The following is a 15,121-nucleotide window of genomic DNA, read 5'->3' on the forward strand; positions in this document are numbered from 1 at the left end:
CTGAATTAAAAACAAGCTGTTCTATCTTACTTTAAGCTTACATTTTATTCCCAAGCATGTGACTTGCTACAAAAAAGCAACAAATATTAAAAAGTCATTAAACAAGACAGGGAGTGTTGCTTATCCTTTGCCTGGAAACAATCATATTAACTAACACACTCACAAGAAAAAGTCAGGGAAAATTTTCAGGCCTTTTCCAGCATCTATTTATAGTTCTTTCAGAGTCTGGGATTGAATGAGTTAAGGTTCAAATTCCCTAAGAAGATCTGGGTAATTTACAGTGCCACCCAAAGCAGCAGGCATCCTATTTAATTCTGCTGCTGCTGCTGTTCACACTAACAGGGCTAGGCATCTGAAATTATACACCCCTAAATCAATCAGCTAAGAAGGGAATGACTGTGTTAAGGATACCACAGAAAAACCTGGTCCCAGCACCATGTTAAATCTACACACCTGTCAGGATTGCATACAGGATGCTTACAAGATAAAGTCTTATTGTGAGCAGAGGCCTCTTTTTCTATGAGGGTTCCGGACATTTCAAAAGCTTACATGCTGGTTTGTGTATGGGTGTGTAATTTTCATTAGTCTTAATAAAAAGATATTATGTGGCTTTTGGGTTTAGATTTCGCTGTAAACCAAGACACTCTGACTTGGATAGCCTAGGCTACCACGATCTCCTCGCATCTCAGAAACTAAGTAGCGTCGGCCGGCCCTGGTTAGTTCTTGGTTGAGAGACCACCAAAAGTCCAGGGCTGCTGACCCAGAGATGCAGGCGTGACAAACCATCTCTGAAGATCTCTTGCCTTGAAAACCCTATGGCAGGGGTGGCCAACAGTAGCTCTCCAGAAGTTTTTTGCCTACAACTCCCATCAGTCCCAGCCAGCATGGGAGTTGTAGGCAAAAAACATCTGGAGAGCTACTGTTGGCCACCCCTGCCCTACGGGGTTGCCATAAGCCAGCTGCTGCAGCTTGATGACAAAAAGAAGAACAAGAAGATCCAAGACAGCCGGCTACCTGCAGTCTAGCACTAGTTCTGTGTCACAAATACAGTGGCGACAGGCTCTGTGAGGAAGGGGCGCCTTCGCTACGAACTAAAAAACCCTCTGGTGTCCAACTCTTCCCACCAACCTTTCTCAGCCCAAAATAAAACCTCCCACCTCCCGCGCGCAACCAGCCCGTGCGGGCGTCAGCGGGGGTGGCAGGAACATTGACGTAATGGCGGTGTCGACGAAGTGGTTCCGGGTCATCGGAAGAAGCCGCCAACATGGAGCACTTGGGGGCTGAGGGGCCTCAGGGAGGCCGGTGAAGGGGTAGTACAGGGGACCCTTTTCCTGCTTTGTCTGAGGCCGGGGAAGGGGGTGCGCGCGCATGCGCACAGAATCTCTGGCGGCGACACCAGCTGGAGGAAGCTGTTCTCAGTCCGCAGCCCATCGAGGTGTCTCGTGTCCCCTGGATCCCCAGCAGGGCTGCCGACCCTCCTCACCCGTCCCAGGCAGGCAGGCTGCGCAGGAGCAGTCATGTCTTTGGGCGAGTACGAGAGGCACTGCGACTCCATCAACTCCGACTTCGGCAACGATTCGTCCAGCAGGAGCGGCCCCCGGCCTGCGCCTCCTGTCCTGGGCGGCGAGCAGGAGGAGTTGCATTATGCCCCCATCCGCATTCTGGGCCGGGGGGCCTTCGGCGAGGCCACTCTGTATCGCCGGACTGAGGTATTCGTCCCCCGTCCCTTAAAAGCATTTATCGAAGTTAGGGTGACTGCAGTCCTGGTGCACGCTTCCATGGGAGCATGTGAAGAAGTTGGGTTTTAGTTCGTGAAAGTTTATGCAAAACTGTAGATCTGAGCTTTCTGAACTTTGGCGCAGATCGGCTTCGAATGCTTATGCTGGAACAAAATGTTGTTAGTCTTTTAAGGTGCTACCGGAACTCCTGTTTATTTTTTGCAGCAACGTTGCTGCTCACCTGTAATTATTAGGTGAAAGTACACTCGGTTGAATAAAGTGAGACTTTGCTTTAAATATGCATTTTGTTGTAAACCTCTTTCATAATAATACATTTCCTTGCTACAATCCTAAATCAGACCTACCAAGACTGATGCTGTGAGATGGATAGGAGAATGGGGTTGTCACTTCTCTGTTCGAATATTTTCTCAGATGGATGGTGAACACTGCACACTTTTAATTTTTGCCTATCTTGTAGTTGATTAAACTGCAGACATTCAGGAAAATGGTGATAGTATGGTTAAGAATAATTTTACTGACCAGTTTTGGGATAAACCAAAATGTCCTTCTACAGGGACTGTTTTCCAATGCTATGTGACCTGAGTTGGGTAGCCCAGGCTAGCCTGATGTCATCAGATCTTAGAAACAAGCTAAGTGGGACCTGCCATGGTTAGTACTTGGATGGGAGACCACTGAAGTCCTGGGTTGCTATGCAGATGGCAAATCACTTCTGTTCATCTTTTGACTTGAAAACTTTACAGGGTGGCCATAAATTGGCTGTGACTTGATGGCACTTTCTACCATCACCATGTGTGCATAACTCTGGGAAGTAAGAAAGCACTTCTTGGCTCTGGAAAATGGGTACTAGAGAGAGTGAATGATACATCTTGCACAAAATTTGTGGCTGTCTCAAATATTTTGATAAAACCTTGTTGTTAAAGGGAGGTAAGGCGAGCAACATAAAAAGATTCCTGTTTGTAGAGCATCTGTGAACTTTTGCTAAGTTTCTTTGTTTGAATTTCATGAGAGGCTCCAATTTCACCCACCTTGCAGTTAGTTTTCAGTTCTAGCTTTACATTTCATAGAATCATAGAACTGGGAAACAGTGGAATTTGGATGTTTTGGGGAAAATATTGGACAAAAATGGAGGAACATTGTTTCCTGTGCTGGCAGCAAAAGAATGTCAAAATGGGAAAAGAAACAAAGAAGGCAGCTGTACAGCTGCATTATATTTCTTCAAGAATTTGCAGGCATATCACTTACAGTTCATATAGACTAATAACAAAGAATTCTCAGACTCTTGAAGTGAGCACAAATGTTAGGAAGAGAATTCAGACAAGTTTGTTAGTATAGTCTTTTTATGGCATACCCAGTTGGCTCTGTTGGATTTCGAAGAAATTCAGGTGCCAATTGGATTTGCTTTACCACAACCAATCCCTTCATTTATCTCGTTTAGTTTTTTGATGGCTTTGAGATGGTTGTATGTTGCCAAACTGCCAAATCTATAAGTGAGACTTTGCTTTAAATATGCATTTTGTTGTAAACCTCTTTCATAATAATACATTTCCTTGCTACAATCCTAAATCAGACCTACCAAGACTGATGCTGTGAGATGGATAGGAGAATGGGGTTGTCACTTCTCTGTTCGAATATTTTCTCAGATGGATGTCAGCACAAATGAAACAGTTTTCAGAGGAGGTCTCACATTTCTCCCTTGCTTACTGTTACTACCATTCATCTTCCATCTTCTTGTGCAGCCCTACATTGGGACTACACCTGTGCAGGCTGGCTGCGGATATTTTCTTTCTAGCTGAAAAACTCTAAAGAGGGGATGCCCCATCTCTTCTGAAGCTGGCACATGCATGAGATTCCCACTCAATGCACCACATGCCCCAAGAGCAGGTGCCCCCATCCCTTTACCCCATGGTCATCCAAGGGCCCCACTGCCTCCCTGGCTGGTTTCCTACTTCTAATATATTAGAAGAAATTTTTATTGTTGGTCTTTATGTTTTTTGCAATATGCTCCTCATAGTCCCTTTTTGCCTGCCTGATCACAGTCTTGCATTTGATTTGCCACAGCCTGTGTTCCCTTTTACTAATCTCACTTGGAATGGTTTTCCACCGCTTAAAGGAGTCCTTTTTACCTTTTACAGCTTCCATTACTTTGTTTGTTAACCACGCAGGCCTTTTCTTATGCCTGTTTGTGCCTTTCCTAACTTGTGGTATGTATTTTATCTGAGCTTCTAGGATTATAGTTTTAAACAGTGTCCAAGCTTCCCCAAGGGTTTTGACCGTATGTACCTTTCCTTTCAGTTTCCTCCTCACATGCCTCCTCATCTCAGTGTATTTACCCCTTTTAAAGTTAAACGTGGTTGTGGCGGTCTTTTTGGACAACTCCCTATTTATACAAACGGTGAAATCAATAACATTATGGTCACTGCTCCCAAGAGGCGCAATCACTTTTACATCTCTCACCAAGTCTTGGGCATTACTTAGGACCAAATCCAGGATCGCCCCACCCCTGCTAGGTTCTGAGACCATCTGCTCCATAGCACAGTCATTGAGAGCATCAAGAAACTCAATCTCTTTCTCTCTACCAGAACACATATTGACCCAATCAATCTGTGGGTAGTTAAAATCACCTATTACGACACAGTTTTTACGTTTAGCCGCTATCTTTAAGCCTTCCATCATATTATAATCGTCCTCTCTCTTTTGATTTGGTGGGCGATAACAAACTCCCATAGTTAAATTTCCTTTTGGGCCCTCTATTTCAACCCAAAGCATTTCTAAAAGTGAATCTAATTCTCTGACCTCAGTCTTGCTGGACCATATATCCTCTCTGACATACAGAGCCACCCCACCTCCAACCCTTCCCTCCCTATCCTTCCGATATAACTTATATCCAGGAATCACCGTGTACCACTTATTCTCCTCATCCCACCAAGTTTCTGAAATTCCCACAATGTCTATGTTTTCTCCCAACACTAAACATTCCAATTCACCAATTTTACTTCGAACACTTCTAGCATTTGCATACAAACATCTATAATTTCCCAGGCAAGCTAGGCCCGCCACCTTCCTCCTGCCACCTCTAGACTCTGGCAAACAGTCCATACTGTTTGTTACCTTCACAGTGGACAACTCTGGTCCGTTACCCGGTAGAACAACAGCAGCCAACCCTTCATCTCTTTGAGACGAGTCCTCCCGAACCAGAGACATTTCATCTCCTGTCGGCTTTCCCCCAAGATTGAGTTTAAAAACTGCTCTGCCACCTTTTTGATTTTAAGCTTTGGGAAGAAAGTTTTATGCTTTATGCACTCTAAATTTTCAAGTAATGAAGTATCAGGTGATTATGGAAAGGTACCAGCTTTTCCTTTGGAATAATGTTTCCCAGTACCTGGACAGATTGCCTGATGAATTCAAGTCCTTAGCTAAACTGATCCAGTCTAAGACCATAAAACTCTTTAAAATGAGATTAATGTGGCAGGCATGCCCCTGAGGTAGTAGCCACAGATAATTCTTCTCTGAAAGGCAGCACAACTTTGCTTCCCCTTTCTACAGGTCAGGTTGGGGTGCTTACTGTGAAAGTTTTCCAGTGCAAGGCTGATAGCCTTCATTGCGGACTACGCTCCATATTACTCTCTTGGAACTTTGTGCGGTGAAATTTGCCCATACCTACTTTTCAGATATTCTCAGGGGCAAGAGGGTGTTGATACAAACGGACAACACCACAACAGAATTTTATTTCAACAAACAAGGAGGCACAGGGTCTTGGGGGCTTTGCTTAGAAGCAGTAGCAGCTTGGGAAATAGCTATTAATATTGGAGCCCTTCCCAGGGCCATCCACATAGCAGAAACTTCAAATATAGAATCAGGGCCTATCAGACCAACTATGAATGGTCTGTTCAGTACAGATACTTTAAGGTGATTTTTGACACATGGAGATACTCAGGCAGACCTGTTTGCTATGACTGAGTCCAGGAAACCAGTCTTCTGCTTCCTAGCAGGCAGTGACCTGACTCACCTGGGGGGGGGCGCATTCCAGATCCCTTGGTCAGGTGCACTCTTTTATGTATTTCCTCCCTTCACCCTCCTAAACAGAGTTACAGGAAAGATGGTGGCCAAGCAGACTGGTGGCATCCCTTCTGATCCCACCAGATCTGGCTCTCAGAGCCATTCTGCTTAGTAGGCACAGATTGCATACCACTTCCTCCCACCCCGGACCTACTGACACACAATCCATTGCTGTATCATGATTTAACATGCTTCTTTTGATGACATGGAGGATTCGGCCATAGAGCACTCCTTTTCTCAAGGAGTAAGAGATATCTTGCTTCAGGCCTGTAAACCATCAACAAGATATTCTTATGACAGAAAATGGGCTCGTTTTAAGTCCTGGATGTCTGCTAGGGGTGAATGCCCTTTTACCTACCCATTAACATTGGTGTTGGAACACTTGTGAGCACAGACTGGTTTAGCAGTGTCTTCAGTAAAGACCCACCTAGTGGCCATTGCTGCTTTTCATTAAGAGGTACAGGGAAGTACTGTTCCTGCCCATAAGTTGGCTCAATGTTCTTTAAAGGGGATAACCAGTGTTTTCCCTCCCTACACCCCTTATTATCCCTCAATGGTCATTGTCTTTAGTATTAACCAGACTGGCGAAATCGCCCTTCAAGCCTCTAGCTTCCTGCTCTTTAGCTTTACTCTCAAGGAAGGTAGTGTTCTTAGTGACCATTACATCAGCCAGAAGAGTCAGTGAACTGGCGCCTCTGAGGGTTGGCCCACCTTTTCTCAAGATGTTTACTGAGTGTATTAAACCTGGGTTTATACTTCCTTCCTAGGGTAGTCTCCAATTTCCACTTAGCACAGAAAATTGTCCTACTAGTATTTTTCTTCCACTCCAAGCTCTGAAGCAGAAAAAGCCCTGCATACTCTGTATGTTAGGAGGCCCTCCTTTACTATATAAATAGAACCAAACTATTTCATAAAAACAAAGCACTATTTATTTGTTATTGGGGCCCCAAGAAGGGCAAAGCTGCTTCAACACAGTTCATGTCCAGATGGCTAGTTGCTGTCATTCACTCATGCTACATTGCTTCCAGAGAACTGTGTACACTTGATATGAAATCACACTCCACTCGAGCACCAAGGTTGTCTGCTGCTTTTCATTGATGAGTTCCCCTCCTGGACATCTGCAAGGCAGCATCCTGGTCAGCAGAGGACACATTCATGAAACACTATGCTGTAGACCTTCAGGCAAGGAAAGAGGCAGATATGGGATAGGCTATTCTTCTGGCTCTGTTCCAGTGAGAGGCACACCCTGCCTCCTCTAGTGAGTAGTTCACTAATGGTCCCAATGTGGAACTGCACAAGAAGACAGAAGATGAAAACAGAGTTGTGCTTACCTGTAACTGTTGTTCATTGATGTCTTCTGTGCAGACAAACATTCCTTACATCCTGCCTTGCTGTGAGCTCTCACAGGGCCTATTGTGTCATGAAAAAGGGTCTTGTGGCTTAGCAGGAACTGAGGGAAGGGGTGTCTGCCCACAGAGCATGTGATATGTTGGGCAGGCATCTCACGCATGCACTGGCTCTGAGAGGAGTCGGGCACCCCCTGGAGTTTTTTAGCTAGAAAGATAATGTCCTTGGCTGGTCTGCGGAGGTGCAGTCCTAATGTGTATCTGCACAGAAGACGTCAATGAACAACAGTTACAGGTAAGTGCGACTCTGTTTTCTGTTAAATTCTTATCGGCTGTGCTAAGTTATTACTTCAACATTTCTTATAAGGAAAGAGAATCTTGAAATATTGCTTCTCAAATAATGGTATCTTTAATATGTTATCAAAGAAAAGCTACAGAACTCTGATACAGCTCCAGGGATTTGCTGGATAAAATCGTAGAATGATGTGAAATATGAACAGTAGGGATGAAATATGGGAAAATATTGTTCTCCTTGGCCGGTGTGATATAGTTAAGAGTGGCAGACTCAGTTCTCAGTTCTGTTTCTGTTTTAACAGGGAGAGTAGCTCTACTACAGGCTTCACTTTCTCTTTGTCCTTCTAAAACTCTTCATTTGCCTCTTCCTACCAGAGCAGTGCAGTGGTTAAGAGTGGCAGATGCTAATCTGGAGAACCAGGTTTGATTTCTCACTCCACATAAAGCCAGCTGGGTTACCTTGGATCAGTCACAGTTCTCTCAGAGCTCTGTCAGATCCACCTACTTTGTGGAGTGTATGTTGTGACGAGAGGAAGGGAAGGCGATTGTAAGCCACTTTGAGATTCCTTTGGGTAGTGAAAAGTAGGGTATAAAAACCAACTCTTCTTCCTGTTTATATAAATGAGTAGCAATAGTATCTAGCACAGGGGTGTCAAACATGCGGTCCGTGGGATGTATCCAGCCCCTGCAGGGCTGGTACTTGGTCTGTGAGCAGCTGACTGTCTCCTGTGTCTTTCTTCTGGCCACTACTGCTGCTGTGTCAAAAAGCCTCTCTGAGGGGGAAGGAAAAAGACAGCACATGCACGTGCATCAGAGAAAAGCTCTCTCTAGTCTCACCTGCTTCCTCTACTGGTGCTGCTCTCTTCGAAGCCTTTCTTTCCTTCTTTGGGGAGGAAGTGAGGGGGAAGGAAAAAGATCATTCATATCCACACACCAAAGAAAAGCTCCCTCTGCTCTTTCCTTCTTCCTCCACTGGGGCTGCTGCTGTGTTGTCAAGCCTGTCTTTTGTCATTTGGAGAGAATAGTATAAGTTTTTCTGTGCATGCACAATTCTTGGGGTGGGGGGTGGAGGAGGAGGCTCCTTCAGACAAGCCCTGCTCTGCTGTTTACTTTGAGACCTGATCTCTCTCTCTCTCTCTCTCTCACTTACACACACACACACACACACACACACACACATGTTTAAAAAAAAAGGAAGGGGGCAGGAAAGAGATACATCTGGGATAAGGGTTAAATGGAAATTACTTTGACTTATTCTGAAAGGTTTTTTAAAAAAATATTAGATTTCTGTGTGCCTATCTGGGACTTAATTTTCTTTTAAAAAAAGACCCTGATTAGGAATTACAACCCTTGGATTGGATTCCATGGCTAAGTATTTAAAAATACATTTATGGTTCCATATATTCCAGTTCAACATGTGATCTCCCTCTCTCCCCTCTCACCTCCTTGACTGCCTTTCTGCACATTAACTTCACCCCCCTTTAAAAACTTTTTTATTATCATCACTAGCAGTTAAGAAATGTCCAGTCTGAAAGCAACATGCTATTTCACTTGGCGAGATCCCCCCTTTCCAATTCTAACAGATTAAAAAATAATACTAAAAGAAACCTAACAGCACAGTTTGCAATTTTTATTAGTAGAAGGAAGGAAGTGTCCAGTAGCACCTTAATGACTAACAAAATTTGTGACAAGGCATGTGATTTCATGAGTCACTGCTCACTTCTTCAGATACAGCTAGAATGTGAGCCCATCTCTTACTTGGAGAGTGAAATGATTTTAGAAGCCAAATAACAATAGCAGACTTCACAGTAAGTGAAACAAATATTACGTTCTCCAGTGGTCCCAGGAGTGGTCAGTCGTTGACTCCTGGGGCATAAAAAAGCAGTACCCCAGGGTGGGTCCAAAAGCTTCCCAGTATAAAGAGCAGCATTGGTAATGAGAGAAGAAACCTAGGTCTCCATTCAGCCCAGGAAGATGCATTGAGCCTTATCATCAGTTGCAATACAGGAGTCTCTCTTTCTAACCTCCTTCTGAAATTCCTTTGTAAGAGAGCTGCTACTCTTAGGTCAGAAACTGAATTTCTTGGAAGGTTAAAATGTCCCCTCACTGGTTTTTGAATATAGTAGTTTCTTATAGCTTTACAAAGAATAAGAATCCAGTAGCACAACATTCATGGCAGGATATGAGTTTTTGTGAGTCACTGATCACTTCTTCAGATTTATGTCCGTTTATTCTTTGCATCCTCGTGGACCAAATTGAGACCAGGTTTCCTGATTACCAATGATGTTATCTCCATTTGCCATTCAAAATCATCTGAAATATCTTTCTTTGGAGGTTTTTAAACTGAGGCTATATGGCCATCTGACAGGAATGGTGAGTTTGTAAACTTAGAAGGAGGTATTTGTGAATTTCCTGCATTGTGCAGAGGGTTGGACTAGATGACCCTGGAGGTCCCTTCCAACTCTGTAATTCTGTAATCCTTATAAAGTTTATATCTCTGGTATCTCGTGCCACGTTTTATGATACACATGGTCCAGCCTGACAAAGTGACATTTATGTCACATCTGGCCCTTGTAACAAATGAGTTTGATACCTCTGATTTAGCAACTCCAATGAGTAAAGTTTTCTGTTGTTATGGAATATAAGCTATGCCTGGATAGAGTTGTGTGAAATAACACTGTAATCTTTTTTTTAAAAGCTTATTCTGTTTGGTGATTGTTGAAAAGAAGGAGGATGCTAGTTGCAAATAGTGCATCAGAAATAGTAAAAATTTACAATCTGAACTCCATATAAATATTTTGCCAGATCTAAAGAGAATTTTTAGAGAAGTTTCTTGCAAGACATGGGTATCTCGCCTTGTGGAGCTGTGTAAGGAACAATACATTTAGCTAACCAGGGTTCTTGTATTCCAGGATGACTCACTCGTGGTGTGGAAGGAAGTGGATCTGACCAGACTCTCAGAAAAAGAGCGGCGTGATGCTTTGAATGAGATTGTTATTCTTGCTCTGCTGCAGCATGACAACATCATTGCATATTACAATCATTTCATGGATAATACCACACTGCTGATTGAACTTGAATACTGTAATGGTGAGCGCTTTCTCTCATAAACAGCAAACACCTCTTCCATCTTGGGTTCTCTGGGAAAGACAGAGCACAGAGAAAGGCTGTGTCTTGTTTATAGCTGTAGTGGCAGATCTAGAAACATAAACCAGATTAATCATGGAAGACTGTAATTTATGGTTTGTGGATAAGTAACCTAAAACATACTTGATGGGAAGCAGAAATAGCTGAAAGAGAAATGAAGCAAAAATTGGTCAGTGTCAAATACTAATAAGAGTATTTGCAGAGTAAATAAAATAGAGATTGCATTATATGAATGCTCTATTGCTCTGCAAATATTCTTTTGTTTGAAAATAAGCTTTCAATCATTGCCTAGCATCCTACACAAACTGTTGGGTATTGGTGTGGTTGGATTTGCAGTGTATGTTGCACATATATGCTTTTAGTGATCACAAAAAGACCTCGAATATATTTGAGAAAATAAAGCATAGAATTTGTGATGTAACTACTGTTCTTGAAGTTTACCTATTGAATGTGGGTTTTCCACCCCTTTTTTTTAATTCATGGTTGATTTGGGTGTTGTTTTTAGCCTACTACAGAACCTTCTAGTCTGCTTTCCTAACGAAGGGTACAAATGTTAATTAAGTGTCAATTCTTGTTATTTTGAATCTGAATTGCCTTCAAATACAGAAGACATTATAATGGGTAACATCAGAGTAGCACATTTCCTTCTTCTTAAAGGTCTTCCCTGTGAAGACAAATCTAAAAGAGAGAAGTTACTTTAAAAGTTACATATGTGTCTTGAAGAATAGCTGTTGCTGATACTGGAAGGTACATTTTTTTAAAAAAAATTATCTTCATATCTCCTCGTGCTCAGATTAGGTTACAGTCAGCAGCAGTTGAAGAACATGAGGGAAGATGGGCTTGTTTTTCACACAGAAGAGGTTTTAGGAATACAGTAAATTCTTGGAAGAATTTCTGCTAATATTGATAGAGCAATTACAATCAGTAACAAAATATTTCTCTGAATTACAGGGGGAAACCTCTATGATAAGATCTTGCGGCAGAAAGACAAGTTGTTTGATGAAGAGGTAACTTGAATGGTAGTGGGGATTATCATATATCTAGTTTGTTGTTGTGGAATTTTGCAACTTTTATGCCTTTTCAGTTTTTCTTTTCCCTTGGCCTTCAGACTGCGTTCTTTGAACAGTGCAGTCCTATGCTGTGGTGCATCTTTCTCAGTCCATTCAGGTTAGTGGACTTAGAAATGTGAAACTATGTTTAGGGTTGAACCAAAGAATAAAATTCATTGGACAGAGAAAGGTGTACCTCTGCATAGAATTGCACTGTGAATGTGCAATTACGTTTTGATGCTTGTATCCTTGTTACCAAGGGATTTATGAATCTTCCTGACTGTGATCATATAGCAAATAAGAAGTACCAGCTGTAATGTAGAATTTTGTCATTCCTACCAGAACCCTGACCTTTCTCCTTCACTTTTTATTAAAGAATAACAAAATACCTACACTCTTCAATCCAACTTTAAAACTAGTAAGCAGACAAATGCATGTTTTGTTTATTTGTCACTTTTACAGTAATTTGGTACTCAAGGCAACTTAACATTTTAAAAGCCTTCATACTGAAATGGCTAAATACAGCAGAATAAAACAAGTGTCTTTAGCTTCTAGCAAAATCCTGTGCACAAAAAAGTTTTTCATTTGCTGGTGGAAAGGAACTATATCATAAGGAAGTAAAGGGGTTCCACAAGTCAGGTGTCACAACAGAGAAGGATCTGTGCTGTACCATCTCAGATCTGGCTATAATAAGTGATAGAATATGAAACAAAGCTTCTTCAGAAGCAACTATAGAAATGCACTTTTTAAACATATGCAGGACACACACTTTATAAAGATCTCCTTGCTTTCCAACTGTCCTGGAAAGTTAGTAGCTGTCACTCCTAATTATTTTTAATATTAAGTTACCAATTTATTTAGCACTTCTCATCCTGTGTTTTGCTGACCACATGAGCAAATTTTTTTGGTAAGATTATTCTTGGAAAAAGATCACAGCACTGAGATGTTTCTAAGGGATCAGTCCCAACAGCCTGTTGATTTTCCTAGGAAAGATGCATATTTTTGTTTTGTTCATATATGAATATCCTTTCTTTGCAGATGGTGGTGTGGTACCTATTTCAGATTGTATCAGCAGTAAGCTGCATCCACAGAGAAGGAATACTTCACAGGTAATGAAGCTAGGGCTAATAGGTGTCTGGTTTCTGAAAGTAAAACCTGCCTGAAAGCCTCATTTCTCCTCATGATGCAGCACTTTACTTTGGTAAAAGCAAAGTCCGTGTTCTTGTGTTCGTGTTCTTTGAAGGACTGTCATTTTCTTCAGTTTGCCTCAGTGTTAAATGCAGTTGCTTGAGTTCCTTATTCACTGCATGCATTTACAACAGACAGGAAACTCAGAACATGGCTGCTGCAGTGTCAATAGGCCAAATATGATTTACTGAGAAAATGTTTATGCAGATGAGATCCTGGTTTTCTGTTTAAAGAACTTACAAGAAATATAAAAGCAGATGAAACAACAGCATAGAAAAGGAAATAATCTGATGGCAGCTTTTCTGTCTGAAGAATGTAGGAGCATTCCTGAGTCACTTTCCTATGAAACTCTATATAGCAAGACCATATAATGCTGAGGGAGACTGAACCCTAAGAAAATACAGACCTATTGTGAGTGAAATGATTCTCACTCCAGCTCCCCCTAGCTGCGTTTCACTCTTCAGTATTCTGATAATGCCCTGTTTTGCTTTGATCAACCCAAGTGGAAAGTGGAATTTCACAGCCGTAACTGCAAAGCAGTTTTCCTCATAAAGATGTTGTGGATATATGTTTCTTTTCTCAGTAGTAATGGAGCTTACCATAATGTTGGTAACCATTTCATTTATATTTAGCTTCTTTATAACAAGATAATAATAGCATTTAGTACAGGTAGCTTACCTCCTATCAAAGGCATATTGTTTGTAGTTAGCTCTCTGTTGACAAGGTGTACACTGTTCATATTTTAGCTTGTTCTCTTGAAAGAGTCCTACCTTTTCATAATTCTTTAGGCTAAGAGTGTCTTTTACTTTGAAGTACTTTATTGACAAAAGGCAGGCAGAAGTTCAGACCTCAGATATTCTTGTATCCTGGAGGCTCCTAGTTCTCTAAACCACTGCTGCCATTTCTTCCTCTTAAAGAAAGACTGAAGAAGTTACTATTCAAAGGCAATTTAAAACTGTTTTTTTAATTTATGTGGGCTATACTAATATTGGATTTCATTTAGATATGCATTCTTTTTTTTTATTGCTGCAGCAGAAATCTTGACAAAATACCAGCAGTATATTCTAATGGCTATGAATCAAAACAGACTAAAGCAGAATTCCAATGGCCAGAGAGCAGATCTTTTGTTGCATGAGTTCACCTTATTTTTCTACTCAAGCACACATACATTGCAATTTCAAACAGAGTTGCACATTTCTAAACCCTTTTACTGTCATGGAATGGTGTAATAGGATTGCCCTGTTAGTGTTTTTATTCTCTTTTTGATTTACTATGCACACACACACACTTTTTAAAAAGCCAGGGTAGATTAAATGATGCAAATGATTTGCTCCACATATCTGAGCATAGAAATCAAACTTCCTAATGCAGATTATGTATAGTAACACCCAAGCAGAGGAGTGTAAAGCAGTTATCCAGTCTGCCCACTATTCTAATGGTGATAGAGCATATTGCAGTGGCTTCTTTACAGAAGGTCCCAGTTAAAAAGAATCTTGGGTAGCAGTTGTTGGGAAAATCCTTTCTCTAGAGGTGCCTTATATGGAGTCAGACAATTGGTCCATGTAGCTCAATATTATCCTCTCTGCCTGGCTGTGGCTTTCCAGAATTTCAGGTAGAGAACCAACACTTGTTAATTTTAACAGGAAATAGCAAGGACAGCCTCTGGATTGGCCTGTATCTTTTAAAAAATCCTGGAAAATGTAGCTATTAATTGATATAAAATTACATGTATAGAAACATGAGTTTTATTTTTGTTTCTGTTCACATGATGTAATACAACTTGATTGTTGGGTGTTGCAGTGAAACTCAGAGAGGCTCTAAGCATGGAAAGGAATTCAGTGAAACCTGTAAGAGTAAAATTAATGAAAGATGAAGTAGCAATATGCAAGTCCTACGCATGGTGAACTGAAGAATTGCATCAAACATTACATTCTTTTTTTTCTTCTGTAGAGATATAAAGACATTGAATATCTTCCTCACTAAAGCGAACCTCATAAAACTAGGTGATTATGGTCTCGCGAAAAAGTTGAACTCTGAGTATTCCATGGCTGAGACTGTAAGTATCTGCTGTCTTGAGATATTTTTTTCCTTTTTCCATTTAGGAAGTTATATGTGTTACCAAAATTTGGGAGTCATGATGTTGGTTACTTTCCGTACTTTTCTTTTGGATTCTCTCATCAATATTTACAGACTATTTTATTGCTCAGAAGGTGCTGTTGAGAAATGTATCTTCATCATCTGCTCAGTAGATTTTTTTCTTGGTATTTGTATCTTCTTTCTAAAATTATAAATGGTTGGTTAT

At 41.3% G+C, this 15,121-nt stretch overlaps 1 protein-coding gene across 2 annotated transcripts in view; it reads left to right on the forward strand.

The window, feature by feature from the left end:
- Positions 1 to 1,253: 1,253 nt before the first annotated feature.
- NEK9 (NIMA related kinase 9) overlaps positions 1,254 to 15,121 on the forward strand; it is a 49,825-nt gene continuing 35,957 nt past the window's right edge. Inside the window, exons 1-5 of one of the 2 annotated variants that reach the window (XM_060261406.1) lie at positions 1,254 to 1,709; positions 10,348 to 10,525; positions 11,534 to 11,589; positions 12,670 to 12,740; positions 14,770 to 14,875. In XM_060261406.1, coding sequence (XP_060117389.1) covers positions 1,518 to 1,709; positions 10,348 to 10,525; positions 11,534 to 11,589; positions 12,670 to 12,740; positions 14,770 to 14,875 — 603 coding nt within the window. In that variant the 5' untranslated portion in view covers positions 1,254 to 1,517. The remainder of the gene's footprint in view (positions 1,710 to 10,347; positions 10,526 to 11,533; positions 11,590 to 12,669; positions 12,741 to 14,769; positions 14,876 to 15,121) is intronic. The other variant, XM_060261405.1, reaches the window with a different exon arrangement.

This window comes from Heteronotia binoei, chromosome 21 (assembly GCF_032191835.1).
Source record: "Heteronotia binoei isolate CCM8104 ecotype False Entrance Well chromosome 21, APGP_CSIRO_Hbin_v1, whole genome shotgun sequence".
Lineage (NCBI taxonomy): Eukaryota > Metazoa > Chordata > Lepidosauria > Squamata > Gekkonidae > Heteronotia > Heteronotia binoei.